The sequence below is a fragment of the Salvia hispanica genome, chromosome 1 (assembly GCF_023119035.1).
Source record: "Salvia hispanica cultivar TCC Black 2014 chromosome 1, UniMelb_Shisp_WGS_1.0, whole genome shotgun sequence".
Lineage (NCBI taxonomy): Eukaryota > Viridiplantae > Streptophyta > Magnoliopsida > Lamiales > Lamiaceae > Salvia > Salvia hispanica.
Window position 1 is genome coordinate 7,981,175 of NC_062965.1, and position 18,275 is coordinate 7,999,449.

Genomic DNA, 18,275 nt, shown 5'->3' on the forward strand with positions numbered 1-18,275 from the left:
TATAATCCATATGTCATTATTTCTAATGACTAAGATTTAGTCTTAGTTTGAGATGGTTAGCAATGGATCAATCCCCTAAAATAGTTAATATAAAAAAAGTAAATAAATAGTAGTAGTAGTATAGTAAATATAAAAATATAAAAAATTAAATAGTTATATTTCAATTAAAAACATAAATGACCTGGTGATGTTGACAATGTTAAAAATTTTAATATTAATATTCCTGATCTTCTAGATATTAGAAGAAGTAACCTTCTGGTTAAGAATCTCTTTTTAAAGAAAAGAGGAAGACGGTGAGACGGGAGCTATCTTCATTTTATTGATTTTAGTGCTCCCCTCTCGCAATGGAACAGTGCGTTGCAGATCTTGCTGATATGCAAGAAGAAGAAGAATTTCCAGACGAATTCCAGTGTTGCGTTTGCCTGTGAGTTTTTTCTGCTCTCTATTAAATCTAATTCCGGAACAAAACGCTCCATGTTTGTGATAAATTGCTCAGAAATCGCCCATAAAATGAATTAACGATGTGATTTAGGATTTATATCAATTATTTTGTTATAATGAGAGAAATCAATTTTACTGCATTTCGATTGTTATTCAGTGATTTATTTCTGTGTTTTTGTATGCCCTATGATTAATTGTGTTAGTCTTACTGTATTTTGCAGGGATATCATGTACAAGCCTGTGGTTTTAGGTAGTTGAAAGCTGCTATTTTGTTTAGTAACAAGCTTACAGCTTGTTTTTCCACTTGAAATTTCTCTTTGTTTGCAGACATTGTTCTTATTTTGTTACCATTTTTCAGCTTGCGGTCATATTTCTTGCTTTTGGTGTACATTTAAAGCCATGTGCAATTCCATGCAGTCTCATTGTCCCATTTGTCGCAACCCGTATAATCATTTTCCTAGAAGCTGTGGATTGTTGCATTTTTTACTCCTCAAGTTATATCCATCGCCCTACAAAAGCAGGGCAAAACAAGTTGCAGGTTTGAACTTCTTGTATTTAATTTGTGATAAGTTACTCTTGAGTCATTTCATGAGATATGCTGTCCAGTTAGATTGCAAGGGGAAATGGGAACTTTTTGTCATTGACATGCTCGAATCGGCCAATAATGTTTTTTCCTTGTTCAAATAAGCATCTTCTCTGATTTTCTTACCGGTTAACGAGTTGCAAAGCTGTGCCTTTCTGTGTACCTTCCCCGGCCTCTGTCAATAACCATATTCTTGAGACAAGTAAATTTCCATTTTTATCCACAAGGCCAGTTTCGATGGTGCAAAATTACTTTGTGCTATTTTGGCCGGAAAAATATAGCATGACTCGGGCATTAAGGACAAAGCTGTCACTGTGTTGGATCCCGGAAGTGGCAAAGATTTGCTTGACTTATGCATATAAGATGATTTTGAGCTATTGACACATGCAACATTACCTAAATGTAAGCGAATTGAGTAATCGTGTAGCCCTGTTGTCCCACGCCCCGGATTTTTACATAATTGCCCAGTCACACCCCGCTCCCTTAAAAACACTTATGCTAGCACAATAATAAATTATACTCGTCTCCCTCTGTCCCACATACTTGAGGCGTTTCTTTTCCGCACGAGATTTAAGAAAGTTGTGTTTAGTGAGTTATAAAGTAAAATAAAGTAGAAGAGGGAATAAAGTAAGAGAGAGTAGAGTGAATAAAGTAAAAGAAAGAATAAAGTAGGTGTGATTAGATGTTTTGTTTTTAGTCAAAAAGAGAAATGACTCTAGTAACTTGGGACAAACCAAAATGGAATACGACTCAAGTGTAACTTGGGACAGAGGGAGTATAAGTATATTAGATAAGTTGTGGGGTTCTAGGATGAAGATTATGTTTCATACTTTCATCTCTTCCTTCACTTTTATATTTTCTTGTTTATACTAATTCGTGCATTTTAATAGTTCTGCATTCTATGGTAAAAGATACTGATTGGTTCTTGAACACCTAGGGTGAAAAGTGGTGTAGATACATATAACCGGGAGTGAGCTTATTGTACTCATGTTTTTTGACCATTCAGATGTGGATTTTGGTTGCCTCTTTTATCTCGTCTTAGAGTCCAGTTTATTGGAGGCTGATTGCATCTACTTTTTATATGTTTTCTGACTCTGCACAGATATATCCTATTACGGGAGTAAGATATAAATGCAAAGACTGCGTGGAGAAAATTGGTTTCGACCTTTGTGAGAGTTGTTACAAAATTTCCGCCAAGCTTCCTGGTCGATTTAACCAGCAGCATACTATGGACCACAAGTTTGATGCTATACAACCTAATTTTGTTATGGTGCTGTCAAGCTTTGGGGCTGAACTGTCTGCAGAAGATGATGGATCTGGTTTTGGCTCAGAGGACGACGGTGTAGCTTAGTTTAATACATCGCCAAGGTGGATGGTCCATAAGAATAAGCTACACCGATACCAAATACCTCTTGAAACGATCGTTTAGACGATCAGGTTAGCAATTCTGCCATTCCTCTTCATGAAAGATGACTCTGCCTGCTTGGAATGGGATCCTTGAATGATATTTTATGTGTGGATATTATTTCGATAAATACCCTTAAATTGTACCGATGTGTGTGATCTGCTCTAAGTTCTTTCTTTTGGTGTTTTCAAATTGAACAGATACTGTAACTTTGGTATTATCCGAACCATAAACCATTACACACCCTAATTACAGCTCCCTGATATCTTCCAATTCTTAAACATATGACGATTTTATGATTTTGGTCCAGAACATTATCTTTTGAAGTATTCCGTCCCGCACCATTGAAAATGGGCAGGATGTAATTCTTTTTGGACGGTGCCGTGAAAAAGTTATGATTAATAGAGTTAAGGCTATTTTGACTGGATTAGGTTACTAATTATGTTTTATTAACGACTAAATGCGAAAATAGTTCTTTTTGAAAAAATTCGAAAATGAAAATAATTTTAACAAAGAAAAAGCAAAATACAAAAAAATACAATATTAAAAATTTATCTCTTGCTTCTCTAGTTTGGAATTGTCGTTTCTCCAAAACACCAAAAAAATACAAATCAAGATTAATGAATTGGAGCAGATTTGTAAGACATCGGTGCAGTAAATTGCTTATCGATTGTCGATTTTATCTAACACTTAAAGTTTGTACGACTTCTTCTACCTTCTTCATGAATAAATGTTTGAAATTTTATTTGCAACCAAGTGGCAGATTTGGTTCATGAAAAGCAAAGAAAACATAGTACAAGGAGTTCAATACCAGAATCGGTTTCACCATTTGAAATTTTATTTCATTACTTGAACTTGAATATATAAACAAACACTAAAATAAAAAATAAACGGAATCCGTACATCACAACACTGTCTAATTTATGTATGACCGATTAGTCTCATAGATTAATGACAAATATCAAATCTCTCCTCTCCCCTCGGCCTAAGGCAGTGACAATGGAGTCATGGCATCGTCTTCGTCGATTGACTCGCACCACTTGAAAAAAATACTCTTTTCTCTCACAAACAAAGTAGCTCCTTTCCATCGGTGTTGACCATTCAACTGAAGCCACTATATTGCACTTGAAAAAAATTGTACCGGAATCGGATGTCACACCGCCACTCTTGCCGGACCCTCTGGTGTAGTTCGATCGCTCCATAGTTGACGAAGTAGGGTTTTTGCCGAGACTTGGAGTTCTTGAGTTCTTGAGAGCACGTGAAACGAGAAAGAAGAAGAATGAAAACTTCTTTTCTTTTTATTTATTTTTTATTCTAATCTACACCCCTAATTCAGTCAAAATAGAATTTTAATTTTCTTGTTAATGGAAATTGAAATCTTCCTCACTAGAGTAAAAATGTTAATAGACTAGTGTTACTAGGGGCGGGGAGTGTACTAGGGCGATGAGGTGAAACACTGGGGCGAGAGGCACATTTGGGCAATGAGGTTCCAAAATTGCAAAATAATAGACAAACAAAAAAGGAAAGATAGTCATTTGAATAGACAAAAGAGTACTCCCTCCGTCCCATTGAAGATGACCCACTTTCCTTTTTAGCTTGTCCCAATCAAGATGATCTATTGCTTAAAATGAAAACTCCTTTATCTTACTTTATTCTCTCTCTTACTTTACTCTCTCCACTTAACACACAAAATAAAGTTGCATAAAATCCTGTGCCATTTAAAAAAAGGGTCATCTTCCTTGGGACGGAGGGAGTACTATATAGCTAAAATTTTTGTAATTAGTTTACAATAAAAAAATCAATACTTTAAATACGGAGTATATTTTAATTTGTGAACCCATGTGATATTAGTTACTAATTATAGTATAATAATAGTAAAACATTTTCACTTATTAATATTTTTTAAAAATTCATTTATCTATCGACTATTCTAAAATTTAATTTTAAATCGAATAGAAATTTGCTGAAGTTGGCCCTTCGCTCAAGAAACACTAGAGAAAAGCTCCATCGGCGAGACGAAGCAAGAAAATAGTTTCTCCAAATTTCTTCTGCTATCGCCTTTGATCCCATCGCATCTCCGGAAATTGTGAAGACCGGCGCCCTAATTCTGTGCAATGGCTGCGGCTATGACGGTGAGCTGCGCCGGTGGGCTACTGGCGATGCTCAACGAGAGCCACCCAACTCTCAAGATACACGCGCTCTCTAATCTCAATACCTTCGTCAACTACTTTTGGCCGGAGATCTCCACCTCTGTCCCAATCATGTATTCTCTTTTTCCTTTTCTCAATCCGATTGCATGTATTGGGCCTTCTCTATCTTCATTTTTCTTCTTCTTTTACATTAGTGAGAAACTGGGATTCGAAAATTGGGAGTAAAGTTATGTTCTTTTCAGCATTTTATGCCGGTGTTTGATATTGACTTCTGACCTCCACCCAAAAAATGGGATTTCTTTGAAACTGTAGTGTATTTTAATCCTTGAATTCTGGTGGTTGGGGCTTCTAGGAATAGCATCATGTAGTGGGAATTCAGTGAGCTGAACTTCAGCTTTTGATTAATACAGGGAATGTATAGGTATACCGTGTTGAGGTAATTTCTAGGTAGTATGTGAAGTGAAACATTCTCTTTCAAGACAGGGCTTCCTAAGGCGGAAGTGAATGGAATATCATTTCGCTATCAATACACTTTGTATATGTGGCTTGGATGAGGGCATGAAGCAAAATTATGCTGTAATCCATATATTTTTTCTGCATCTTGCTGGTTTATGACTAGTTATTATGGTGATGTAGATGCCTATGGTTTCATGTAGCTAAACTTGAGGTTGTGCCGATGCATATTTCATGAGTTATCTTTGTATTTATTGTTTACTATCTGCCATTTTGGGATCTTTACTCACCTATTGATATCTGGTATTTAAGCACAATTTTGTTGGGTTTTTATTTTGTCTTAGAATTCAAATTTTATCAAGTCTGTTTGTGTAGGTTTGACTTGTAATAAGTAAGATAATGATATTCTCTAATATAACTGCAGAGAAAGTTTATATGAAGATGAAGAATTTGAACAAAGGCATCTAGCTGCCTTGCTTGTTTCCAAGGTATAATATTTCATTTTTGGTTCTAATATTGTTACTCTTATTAGCTGCTTCCTCTGTATGTTTGATTTTTAGTTTTAGAAATGACAATTTTTCTGCTGTATTGTTATCTTTGTCAGTGTGTACCTTGCACATAGTATTTTTTGCAATATGCATTCTTTATCTAAATTCTCCATATTAGGTGAAGACTTCTTTGATGCATGATAAATTTTTTCAACTTTTAATTTCTTTTGTCTTCTTTTACAATGTACATTTGTTTCTCTCACCAGGTTTTTTATCACCTGGGTGAACTTAATGACTCACTATCATATGCTCTGGGAGCTGATCACCAGTTTGATGTGTCAGAGGATTCTGAATATGTCCACACTCTTCTTGGTAAGTCGTTAATTTTTAATGTTTCCCTTTGGTATCATGTGATGTTCACTTAAACTCTTGCTGCTTTGTCAAATTAGATTGTGTTGCTTCATGTGTAACTTTGGTGGTGTTATTATAATGTGCCCTATGTAATACTTTTGCCATCTTCTTGTGTCCCTCAGCTAAGGCAATTGATGAATATGCTAGTCTGAAGACTAAAGCAGCTGAGGCAAATGATGAATCTGCAGTAATTGACCCTAGACTGGAGGCAATTGTTGAGAAAATGCTTGATAAGTAAGTAAAGTTACATTTTCATCTGACTGAGAATTGTTATACGTTTTCTTTACTTTGTATTGCCTTTTCTTACCCTTTGGCCTTTCCTACAGATGTATTGCAGATGGAAAATACCAACAAGCTATAGGAGTGGCTATTGAATGCAGGCGACTGGATAAGCTTGAGGAAGCAGTTATAAGGAGTGACAATGTTCATGCTACTATTAATTACTGCATTGATGTCTCTCATAACTTTGTATACAGAAGAGAATATCGTCTTGAGGTGAATATTTGTAAGCCCATTTGATAGTTACTTTGCTGCCAAACTCTTGTGAATCTGTTATATGTTAATATATGAACTCTTTAGCATCTTATGAAGCTATTTGTGACTTTGTGTTTTAGATATGTAAGTATGACATTCTTGCTCTCCAATCTTAAAACAGGTGCTCCGGCTTCTTGTCAAGGTATATCAACAATTGCCCTCACCTGATTACTTGAGCATTTGCCAGCGCCTAATGTTTTTGGATGAGCCCGAAGGAGTAGCAAGCATACTGGAGAAACTCCTACGATCTGAAAATGCAGATGATGCACTGACAGCATATCAAATAGCGTTTGATCTCGTGGAGAATGAACACCAAGCCTTCCTTTTAAAGGTAAGGGATCTGATCCCCAGTGCCAAGAAGTCGCAGCCTTCAGAGTCAAAGCAGTCTGATTCTGCACAGCCAGATGCTGATGCTGTGACAGGAAGTATTCCTGTTGTACCGGAGGATGTTCAGATGACAGATCGGACTCAAGCAGATAATAGTGCAGAATGTTCTAATCCACGTGAAGCTGCTTACGATGAGAGATTAACGAAAATGAGAGGGATTTTGTCTGGGGAGACTTGCATACAGTTGACTCTGCAGTTTTTATATAATCATAACAAGTGAGGCATTTCTCTAATTTTTTATAAGTATTGGACTTTTCATATATCTAGATTCAGCTCACATGCCTAAAATTAAGTGGTCTAATAAACATTAGATTTCTTATCACCTTTCAGATCAGATCTTCTCATTCTTAAGACCATAAAGCAATCTGTAGAAATGAGAAATAGTGTTTGCCATAGTGCAACTATATATGCCAATGCCATTATGCATGCTGGAACAACTGTGGACACATTTCTTCGAGAGAATCTGGTATGTATCCATTGACTGAATTAATTAAGAATTTGCCCTCATAATCATATACTATATCTATGTTCTTCATATTCTCCTAAAACTCCATACTAATTGTATGTCAGGACTGGCTGAGTAGGGCGACAAATTGGGCTAAGTTTAGTGCTACTGCAGGACTTGGGGTTATCCACAAAGGTCATCTGCAACAAGGAAGATCGCTAATGGCACCTTACTTACCACAAGGTGGGGCTGGTAGTGGTGGTAGTCCTTATTCTGAAGGTGGAGCTTTATATGCTCTTGGTTTAATCCATGCAAATCACGGGGAGGGCATTAAACAATTCCTGATAGAGAGTTTGCGTAGTACTAATGTTGAGGTCTGTACTTTGATTTTTTCAAGTGATATTATTCTATGGTTCTTATGTGACTCCATTGATCACCAGTGGCTAAATGGTGGAATGTGACAAATGGTGCAGGTTATTCAGCATGGTGCCTGCCTTGGTCTTGGTTTGGCAGCTTTAGGCACTGCGGATGATGATATCTTCGATGAGATAAAAAATGTCCTGTACACGGACAGTGCTGTAGCTGGTGAGGCTGCTGGTATAAGTATGGGTTTGTTGATGGTTGGAACTGCTAGCGAGAAAGCTGGAGAAATGCTTGCTTATGCTCATGAGACACAGCATGAGAAGATTATTAGGTAATTATTGATTTCCCATTCAAGGCTAGGAAATATATTATGGCATGTCATGTTTCGTTCCTCGGTCTTATTTTTTTTATTGGACTTGTTGGCAGGGGTTTGGCATTGGGTATTGCACTTACTGTCTATGGGAGAGAGGAAGAAGCAGATACTCTGATTGAGCAAATGACTAGAGATCAGGACCCTATCTTGCGCTACGGTGGAATGTATGCTCTGGCGTTAGCATACAGGGGAACAGCAAACAATAAGGCCATACGTCAACTGCTGCACTTTGCCGTATCAGATGTGAATGATGATGTCAGAAGAACTGCTGTACTTGCCCTGGGATTTGTTTTATATTCTGATCCTGAACAGGTTTGTACCTTCCTTTTGGTGCTCCTTCTGCTAATCTGTTGTTTAAATATCTATGCTTAAAATGTCTATTAACTTCTGCTCGAACAAAATGAACAAAATTTACCGGATGCCTAACTTATCTGTCTTGATTCATCTTAGATATAAGTGTTAGTCAAGGGTTCTTTCCTATCGCGACTCATTATTGATTTATGTACTTCCTCAAAATGCAGACTCCTCGAATTGTTTCGCTGCTATCAGAGTCATACAACCCACATGTTCGTTATGGTGCTGCACTAGCAGTTGGAATTTCTTGTGCAGGTACTGGTCTTAGCGAGGCCATATCATTGCTTGAACCTTTGACATCAGATGTCGTTGACTTTGTCCGCCAAGGTGCTCTAATTGCAATGGCAATGGTGATGGTACAAACCAGTGAAGCCAGTGATTCCCGTGTTGGTCAATTCAGGTATTTTTCGGACTGTATTTGACTTCACTATATCCAATTGTAATCTGTCAGCTTACATTGTCTGTTAATAATAGGCGACAACTGGAGAAAATAATCGTTGATAAACATGAAGACACAATGAGCAAGATGGGTGCAATTTTAGCATCTGGAATCCTCGATGCTGGTGGAAGGAATGTGACCATCAAGTTGCTTTCAAAGACGAAGCATGATAAAATGACTGCAGTTATTGGTCTGGCCGTATTTAGTCAGTTTTGGTACTGGTACCCACTAATATATTTCGTTAGTCTGGCGTTTTCACCAACTGCATTAATTGGTTTGAACAATGACTTGAAAGTGCCGAAGTTTGAGTTCCTATCATACGCAAAGCCATCATTGTTTGAATACCCAAAGCCTACGATTGTACCTACCACTACTTCGGCTGCTAAGCTACCTACGGCAGTTTTATCTACATCGGCTAGAGCCAAGGCCAGGGCCAGTAAGAAAGATGCGGAGAAAGCAAATGCTGTAAAGGCCGAACCAAGTTCTGTAAAGGGAAAGGCAAGTGAGGAAGATGACGACACCATGCAGGTACGCCGCTGTTTCTATATGATTCTGAAGTGATTGCAGAAGTAGTACCTATATATATATATGTAGTTTCAATGAAGTGAGTCTATAACTGGGTGAATCACACTTAGGTCTAATTCTCCAATTCGGAAAATCATGAAACCAAGTGTTAGGAAAGTGATCTTGTATATTATGCAGATTTTAACCAATTAAAATGTAAGATGATCGCACCCTTAAAAACAGTATGTCTTGGTTAAAATTTCTGAACATTCTACTTTATAGATCAAAATATACATTATGTAACATCTAAATTCAAGCCTAACTGAACTGAGTATAATAAACTCCATATTTCATGGTGTGGTCATATTTTTTACATATGGGAAAGCCTTTCCGTGCGACATAAAACAAATTAGACATAGCCTTGGGAGAGGTTGCTATAATACCTTAGTTAACCATTGTCATTAGAAATCCTTTTCTCTACCCCATATGGAAGTAATGATCTCTCTTCAAGTCTCCACTGCTTGATAGTGGAACATGTGAAGTTGCTGGCTTTAACCTTGTGTGCCTTATTATGTTGTCAGATTGATAGCGCTGCAGAAAAGAAGTCTGAACCTGAGCCATCATACGAAATCCTGACCAACCCGGCTAGAGTGACTCCTGCCCAAGAAAAGTTCATCAAGTTTCTTGAAGACAGTAGATATGTGCCGGTAAAGTCAGCACCCTCAGGCTTTGTTCTGCTAAAAGACCTTCGTCCAAGTGAACCCGAGGCATTAGCTTTGACCGATTCACTCTCATCCACAGCACCAAATGCTGCTGATGCATCAGCCACTGGACAGCAGGGCTCTGCCTCGTCAATGGCAGTGGATGACGAGCCTGCTCCCCCACACACGTTTGAATATACATCATAGTGGGAAATGCTCCATTTCCTTTCTCTATGATTCTGCTGAGTGTCCGAACGGAAATCATTGTGGCCCGAAAGTCAGTTAATCAAATACTTGGAGTTGTATCCAATGTTGAATTGAGCTGTTGAGCTTCTGCTCTTCCTTCAAACCTGCTCGATTATGCTTATTTGCTATGTTATATATGAATGCGGGGAAACAAGAAGTCTGTAGAAAACTGCATCGCAGGAAGTCTCGGTGAGCAGGGGCAGAAGTCGACCATATAATTTCTATGTAGATGTACGGGTTACAGGAGACGCCGGTAGTTTAATTTGTATTAGATCAACTTTGCTGTAATTTTTATCTTCACGTTTTGTATTAGAACATGGTTTCAACTTTGGTTTGTATTAGACCGATGCTGACGATGCGAATGATCGTGCAGTTGCTGTGTAACTAAGTTGAATTATTAAAACATGATAGTGCTGAGATCAGGCTTCCATAGTTGGTGCAGCAATCGAGTTTGAGAGAGAGCTTCGACAACTTCTCCGGTGCCTTCAATTAGTCGAGAGGCATTTTTTGGAATTGTGCCCGATCAACGCAGTTTGACCGGATCATACAGGTGACATAATGTCCAATTGTGAAAATTAAACTATACAAGATTGATCTACGTTCCAAGTAATTGGTCGTGGTATATATTCACTTTCTCTAAATCGGTTTCTGATTAGTGGGAAATAGCAGACAAAGTTTGTCACTTCATTATTGAGTTGGATGATTAATTAATGTTAATATCATATTGATAAATGAAACTTCATTAAGGGGTTCCATAATTCCATATAATAATTATATGCACAAGTGACCGGTGATAAAGCTCATACGTGTGCGTGAGCGTGCGCGCCACCACCGTTCGCCTCGTGTCGGGCCACGCGGGACATGGCCATGGGCTTGACTTGAATATTAGATATTTGGCAAATAGTCTTATGGATGGCTCGGGCCTAGCTTAATCTTTTGGAGGAAGGTGACATATCAAGTTAGATATGACCCAATATCTCTGTGAGCTCTTCGTGCATAGAGAGGTCGACCAAGTACGTACCTTAAATGAGCAACGATGTGAACATTTGTCCATGTGCGTCTCAATGACTTACACCAGTGTCTTCCAACTGTTACACTTGTCATGATGACAATTTTTGAATGTACATGGAGAGTGTCAAATTTTATTGTGTCCGTGTTATTATCAGGTCGACCTGATAAAGATACGATAATTTCATATCGAGTTCATATGTTCGGGCATGATTCGAGTAACCCATTAATAATGAATATTATTATTTTATTTTTATGTCGCTTCCATCAATTCTTCGCTTTCACTGCTGGGAGCTCAACTATTACGCTGTTGTCGAGTCATATCTCACTCGCAATATGGATATATCGTTTTTGTGTTGTTATTGTGTGGTCGTCCTGTCATTATTGTATTGTGTTGTGTCGGGTTCATGTCGCTATTTTGTCGTGTTAAACAGAATGGGCTCATGTCGTTAACGGGTTAGCATCGTGTAAGGGCTTAAATGTGTCAGGGCTCGTGTTCAGGTTGACCGTTTCATTTATATATCATGTTCGGGTTTACTCTTAACAATTTAAGTTGTTGTCGGCTCAATTTAATTACAATCTAATCCACCTGATTTACAAGCCATACTTCAGAATTAAGATGATGTTCCCTATATCATCTACACCTAAAATTTCGTGGATCGATATTTCTAATTGGAAGGGAGAGAACCAGTGTTCAAAACTCAAAACATTTTTTTCCAAAAGAAATTTGCTCGTTAAAAATTGCAAACTATGAAAACTAAAAAACTACTCTTTTCTTATATGAAAATTGTGGCACTTAATATTTTTGGCGATATAATACATAAGATAAGACTGTCATGTTTTAGATGTTTATTTTGTACTATAACAAAATGAACAACCATTAATACAATATCAGTTCCATTAAAAATGAAATATTTTACTTTTTAATTGTCCCATTAAAAATAAACTATTTTTTATTTTAACATCGTCTCTATTTTTTTCATCTGTTTTATAACATTACATGAAATTTAATACTGAGATCCAAAAGGTTTATGTTTATTAATGGGAGAAAATGTGATGGACTTTGGCCCAAATCGGAAGCCTAGCTGAGAAACCACAAAACCCAATTGCATATAAAATTGAACCCTAACAAAACCCTATTTTCCGTTGATTTTCGCCGCTGCACTGCACCAGCCTTCCGAGAGAGAGAGAGAGAGAGTGTGTAGAGATGGTGTCAGGTTCGGGGATCTGCGCGAAGAGAGTTGTGGTTGATGCCAGGAACCACATGCTCGGCCGCTTGGCCTCCATTCTCGCCAAGGAGCTCTTGAACGGCCAGAGAGTGGTGGTCGTCCGATGCGAAGAAATCTGCCTCTCCGGCGGCCTTGTTCGCCAGAAGATGAAGTACTTGAGGTTCCTCCGCAAGCGTATGAACACTAAACCCTCGCATGGACCCATCCATTTCCGCGCCCCTTCAAAGATCCTCTGGAGAACCATCCGTGGGTATGTATGCTTTATGCTCCTTTCTACATTCATTCTCCCTCTTTTCATGTTTAATTTCCATATCTATCCTATCATCTCAAACTGTTTTGATTGATATAGATGTTTTTGTTAGATACTAATTTGTTGTTTTTTGAACTCAAAATTAATTATACTATTCATTACAGAATGTAGATATTCATTTAGCTAGCCTGTTGATCATATCATAGTACTCCCGCCGTCCCATATTACTCTCACTTCTCATTTTAGGTCATTAATTTGGCATTGATTTTTTAGTGTAATTAAATTAGTATTTTAAAGTGGTGTTTGGTTTCCTGGATAAAATTGTAGCAAGATATAATATAGGATATAATCTTGCAAACAACGTCCTGAGTATAGTGAGAGAGCACTTAATAATAGAATGCTTAATTAACTCTAATGTATTAATTAAATATCCTAATTCTTACATAAAATAGTTTGAGACGAGCTGAAATAGAGCATGTATAGTTTTCTTAGAATTAATCTTCTAATACTATGTGATTAGCGAAGCTGCTTGCTTTGTAGCTGCATTCTGATTTAGGTACAGTTTTTGTTATACTGGCGCTGGTAGATTTGAGTCTGTGTTGATAACTCTTCTAGGAACATATAGTAGTAAAACGTTCCTCTAGGAACGTATAGTAGTAATGTGGTTCGCGGCTTGTATTTTCAGGATGATTCCCCACAAGACTAAGAGAGGAGAAGCTGCCCTGGCACGCTTGAAAGTTTATGAGGGTGTCCCACCTCCATATGACAAAATCAAGAGAATGGTCATTCCTGATGCACTCAAGTGAGCCTGCAATCAATTATTCTTCAGTTTTGTTTCTATAAAAAATTTAATGTTTTAATTTCCTTTTCTGTAGGGTGTTGAGGCTTCAAGCTGGCCACAAATATTGTCTGTTGGGTAGACTCTCATCAGAAGTTGGGTGGAATCACTATGATACCATCAGGGTAAGTTTACTCATTTCTTGAATTTTTCATATAGTTTTATATCCAATTTGCAGTTGTGGCTTAGCGTGGATTGGCCACTACTTTCATTAACTCAAATATGAGGTTTTTTTTTTGAAATCTCAACCTTAAAGGCATTATTAAATTCTTTGTCTGAAGAAGTTGATATTGTTAATAACTCATTCATTACTGTATCTTAGCAAATTCATTATGAGGGCACAGCCGGATTGTGGAAATTATAAATACGTTGTTTTTTGTTTGTTTTAGGAGCTGGAGAAGAAGAGAAAGGACAGAGCCCAGGTAACCTATGAAAAGAGGAAGCAATTGAACAAGCTGAGAGCCAAGGCTGAGAAGGTTGCTATTGAGAAACTTGGCTCACAGCTTGATGTCATTGCTCCTATTAAGTACTAAAAATTGTGATATATAGCTGTCGAGTGATAACTTTGTTGGAGACTACGGAGTTAGATTCCTTTAATTATTAAATCTGTTTTGGCTGTCATTTTTCTTTTTGTCAAACTTACAATCGTTGCTGTAATTCTCAAATTTTACAAGTTTTAATAGACTATCCAATGTTGTTGCCATAACTCATGTCTTTCATTTACTCGATTGATTTCATCTCATTTGCGTGATTGTTTGAGAGTGGCACATACAGTTTTCAGTAATCCTATGGAGTTTCTCTGCATCATGTGAAGATAGATCATCTCATGATCCATTGTGTATATTTTCAGCAAATTAGAGTTAGTTTCGAGTCATTGCATTTGCCTATATGCTACTACTAATCCACGTGATATGATGACTTGGTATGTCCCACTAATAACTACGTGACATGTGGATATAGTAGGATTCTAGATATTTAATCTATATATGGTATTTAGTTTTTAAGAATGGAATAAAGTTTTATAATTTCAAAACTTTCTAAATTGTTAAATAGATGAAAAAGACATGTATGTATGTACGATGGAACCATTCTCTCTCTCTCTCTCTCTCTTTTTTCCTTTCTGGAATATATATACAAGAATATATGTAACTTTGTATGGACTATTATATAAATATAATGAAAAATCACAAGATGATGATAACTCAAATTTTTGAATTTTCATTTTTATTTATATCTGTAAAAGTTACAAATAAAAAATGTAATGATAAACTAAATCATAAATTAATCTTGCTAGCACTTATTAAACTGTACTACGACAAAATTAAAACTTTTAAAATTAATCTTGCCAGCACTATATGCACAAAATTTTAAACATTTATAAAGTATTGTTTTTGTTTTATTTGTAGTTTTATATATATAAATAAATAAGATAAAAATATAAAATTTTAATTAATTATCTTATGGTTATTTAATATATACTCCATAAAATAAAAATAATAGTAGAATAATCCCATTAAATCTTAAATCAATTACTTTTATGAATAGATGTTGAAAATAAATGATGTTAGTATCTGTAGGTGTATTTACCGCGTGTTTAACAATTTGGGAAGTTTTCAACTTATAAAACTTTATTCCATTCTTAAAAACTAAATACTATATATAGTTTAAATATCTAGAATCTTACTATATCCACATGTCACATAGTTATTAGTGGGACATACCAAGTCATCATGCCACTTAGTATGTCATGACCACCAAATTTTTACTCCTAATCCACACCTCAAAAACACTGAAGAAAAGAGATTTCCCTCCGTTCTCAAACATACTATATGTGGTGTTCTTTTAGTCAACCAGTGGCTGCAAGGTTTAGTTAACCGGTGGTTAATCATGAAATTGGAACAGATGGTTATGGTTCCGAACCGTAACTACGAAATTAAAATGGAACCAAAATTGTGACATTTTGAATCACGGGTTGGTTCATGTTAGAAAAATTCGAAACTGAAACCATGATGGAACTGCAGGTTTCAGGTGGTTCCGAATCGGAACTGCGAAAAAATGTCGGAAAACTGAACTGGAACCGTGAAAAATTGCCAAAATACTGTCTGTTTGGAGCTGAAACCGGAACTGGCAGTTTTTGAAATGGAATTGTAATTGTGAAATGCGTTCAAGATTTGGTTCTAGTTTGAGATTTTTCGGAACCCGAACAAGCGGTTCTGAACCTTAACCGGCGGTTCGTGAACTTTGTGTACATCTTGTTGCACCACAACATAGTCCCTCTAAAATCCATCACTGGTCGACTATGATCCATCGTAGAAAGGCCACTTCACAATGATCTAAGTCGCTATAGACACCGTCCTCCTCACATTTGCATATGCCTTGAAAAGGCCATGATATACAGGTGAAGAAACTAGGGGTGGACATTCGGGTTTCGATTCGGTTTTTTGCCCAAACCAAATCAAAACCTAAAAATCGAATTTAGTTCAAAATCCGAACCGAACCTGAAAAACTGAAACTGAAAAACTGAAAACTGAATTTCAAAAACCGAACTAAACCGAAATTATATGAAAAAAATCGAAAAACCGAACAAATCGAAAAAAACAAATATATACATGTATAATATATTTTATTTTATATATATATATATATAGAGAGAGAGGTGTATTCATATGCTTTTCCTATTTTATATGCTTTTTCCTTTTTAATCTCAACCATTCATTCTTAACATCTAATGGCCGAAATTAAGGCCTGATTATACATTTTTTATTAATTAAAAATATGGAAAAGGGCTTTTAAGGGAATGACAATATTGGTGGTTATGGAAAGTCCATAATTTTCTCCTCACCAAATATTGCATCGGTTTTTTTCTTCTTCTCCCAGATTTTTTTTTTCTCTTTCATCGTTCTTTCTTCTCTTTCATCTTTCAACGTTAGTTCTTCGGTAAAAATCCGGTGGTAAAATCGTGCATTATAAATTAATTTGTTTACATTATTTGTTTAGTTATATGCATTTTAGTGTGCACAATGTATAACATTAATTTGTTCTATGGTTTTTTATACATTATTCCCTGTATATTGTACATTATTAGGCAATAATTTATAATTATTAAGTTATCTGAAGCAATTACCAGTTTTGTGAAGCAAACATTTTGTACCTAAATATCCAAAACTTTCTAAAAACACCTAGTTCAGGAGTATCCAAAATATTTAGTACCAAGAAATCCAAAACATTCTAAGATATCCAAAGCATTCGAACCCACAAATTCAATGTCCATCGTGCATTCCCTGTATAGGTGGTCAACCTTTTTCCCTCGTGCCTTCCTCTTTTCCCCATCTTCATTAGATGAGCCTCTACTGTCTGTTGTTCCCTAAGTCTCTCCCTAAATTTGTGGGCAATTGCTAGAGGCAGAACATTTCCACAACCTCATCTATAGCCAATCTTGGATGTTTGGTCGCTGCAAAAACGAATAAGTAAACAATTTACATTAATGCATAATAATAACTGACTAATATACATAGCGGACTTTATAATAATGTTAATGACCAGTACAATAATGCAGAAATTGCTCTACAAAATCTCAAAAATACGTTTACAACTTCTACAAACATTAAATTAGCTATGGAATACAGTTGTAATGCCAAAAAACATCAAAAGAATGCACCAAGACTATGAAATAATGCATGAAACTTTTTTCTAGCAGCAATAAAGAACAATAATGATGAAATCCAAACAAATAATTCAAATTATGTATTGAATAATGCTTAAAGATTTGCAACCAACATCAATAATGTTGGTATCCAACCGAATAATGCAGATAAATATCTAATTAATGCAGAAAAAAGGAAAACGGCTTATAGCAACATTCACTGAGAGATGTAATACAGTTCCAAAATGTTATATAATGCAGAATTTACTGATAAAAAATGCACAATTCCATCCGAAATGCCCAGTAATACTGGATCCATAGCTCACTAATTGGTGAGATCAACAAAATAATGCACAACATGGTTTGAGTAATGTTAAAACAATGGACCCAAATTTTTGAACGAATAAAACAGATATGCAATAGACTTGTAATGCACAAATAAAGGCTAACAATGTTCAAATATTGATAATTAATGCATCAAATGGTATAAAACAAACATCCTAGTCCTTAAACCTCACTACTTAGTAGTGGACATCTCCATCCACATGATCAATACTACTACACACATATATCAGTAATGGTGCAGACCAACATAATAATGTAGCCTTTGAAATGACTAATGTATCACAAATGTACACCAATTTAAGCAATAATATAACAGAGTTGCACTGGACATATAACGCACAAATAAAGACTAACAATGTACAACTACTACTCAATAATGCATCATACTGGTATTTAAGTAACCCACTAGTTTGTAAAACTCACAAGTTATCAGTGGACACCTCCAAACACATGACCCCTTCTACTGAACGCATAAATCAATAATGTTCACTTCCAATCAAATTATGCATAAAAGTCACTGAATAATGTAACAGAACCGGTCATCACTGAGGCAAGCATAAGACGGAGAGACAATAGACTTGTAATGCATAATATAAAGTCAAAAAATGTATAGAAAACGTTCAATAATGAACAAAAATAAGGACAACCACATAATCAATTTCATACACATGGCACAGCGGTCTCA

General features: G+C 36.2%; 3 protein-coding genes across 3 annotated transcripts; all 3 read left to right on the top strand.

The window, feature by feature from the left end:
- The first annotated feature begins 244 nt into the window (after positions 1-244).
- On the top strand, positions 245-2,683 carry LOC125186367 (E3 ubiquitin-protein ligase PRT1). The gene is made up of 4 exons (XM_048082725.1): positions 245-424; positions 663-691; positions 800-1,122; positions 2,067-2,683. The coding sequence occupies exons 1-4, from the start codon at positions 345-347 to the stop codon at positions 2,373-2,375; spliced, it is 741 nt and encodes a 246-aa protein (XP_047938682.1). The 5' UTR covers positions 245-344; the 3' UTR covers positions 2,376-2,683.
- A 1,717-nt stretch (positions 2,684-4,400) lies between these two features.
- Positions 4,401-10,694, top strand: LOC125223804 (26S proteasome non-ATPase regulatory subunit 1 homolog A-like). Its single transcript, XM_048127101.1, has 13 exons — positions 4,401-4,692; positions 5,457-5,520; positions 5,787-5,892; positions 6,054-6,165; positions 6,258-6,426; positions 6,587-7,068; positions 7,183-7,318; positions 7,423-7,671; positions 7,771-7,991; positions 8,087-8,345; positions 8,555-8,787; positions 8,862-9,354; positions 9,912-10,694. The coding sequence occupies exons 1-13, from the start codon at positions 4,544-4,546 to the stop codon at positions 10,236-10,238; spliced, it is 3,000 nt and encodes a 999-aa protein (XP_047983058.1). The 5' UTR covers positions 4,401-4,543; the 3' UTR covers positions 10,239-10,694.
- A 1,723-nt stretch (positions 10,695-12,417) lies between these two features.
- On the top strand, positions 12,418-14,308 carry LOC125202295 (60S ribosomal protein L13a-4-like). Its single transcript, XM_048100673.1, has 4 exons — positions 12,418-12,764; positions 13,450-13,566; positions 13,640-13,727; positions 13,992-14,308. Exons 1-4 carry the CDS (start codon positions 12,493-12,495, stop codon positions 14,133-14,135), a joined length of 621 nt encoding a protein of 206 aa, XP_047956630.1. The 5' UTR covers positions 12,418-12,492; the 3' UTR covers positions 14,136-14,308.
- The last annotated feature ends 3,967 nt before the right edge of the window (positions 14,309-18,275 follow it).

What these genes read in the sequence shown, in the direction of transcription:
- LOC125186367 (XM_048082725.1), top strand. Translation starts at nt 345, where the DNA reads ATGGAACAGTGCGTTGCAGATCTTGCTGATATGCAAGAAGAAGAAGAA. An exon ending in TTCCAGTGTTGCGTTTGCCT is followed by an intron (nt 425 to 662) that starts GTGAGTTTTTTC and finishes TGTATTTTGCAG; the next exon opens with GGATATCATGTACAAGCCTG. An exon ending in GTACAAGCCTGTGGTTTTAG is followed by an intron (nt 692 to 799) that starts GTAGTTGAAAGC and finishes ACCATTTTTCAG; the next exon opens with CTTGCGGTCATATTTCTTGC.
- LOC125223804 (XM_048127101.1), top strand. Translation starts at nt 4,544, where the DNA reads ATGGCTGCGGCTATGACGGTGAGCTGCGCCGGTGGGCTACTGGCGATG. An exon ending in TTTTTATATAATCATAACAA is followed by an intron (nt 7,069 to 7,182) that starts GTGAGGCATTTC and finishes ATCACCTTTCAG; the next exon opens with ATCAGATCTTCTCATTCTTA. An exon ending in TCCCGTGTTGGTCAATTCAG is followed by an intron (nt 8,788 to 8,861) that starts GTATTTTTCGGA and finishes TGTTAATAATAG; the next exon opens with GCGACAACTGGAGAAAATAA.
- LOC125202295 (XM_048100673.1), top strand. Translation starts at nt 12,493, where the DNA reads ATGGTGTCAGGTTCGGGGATCTGCGCGAAGAGAGTTGTGGTTGATGCC. An exon ending in CTCTGGAGAACCATCCGTGG is followed by an intron (nt 12,765 to 13,449) that starts GTATGTATGCTT and finishes TTGTATTTTCAG; the next exon opens with GATGATTCCCCACAAGACTA. An exon ending in ATCACTATGATACCATCAGG is followed by an intron (nt 13,728 to 13,991) that starts GTAAGTTTACTC and finishes TGTTTGTTTTAG; the next exon opens with GAGCTGGAGAAGAAGAGAAA.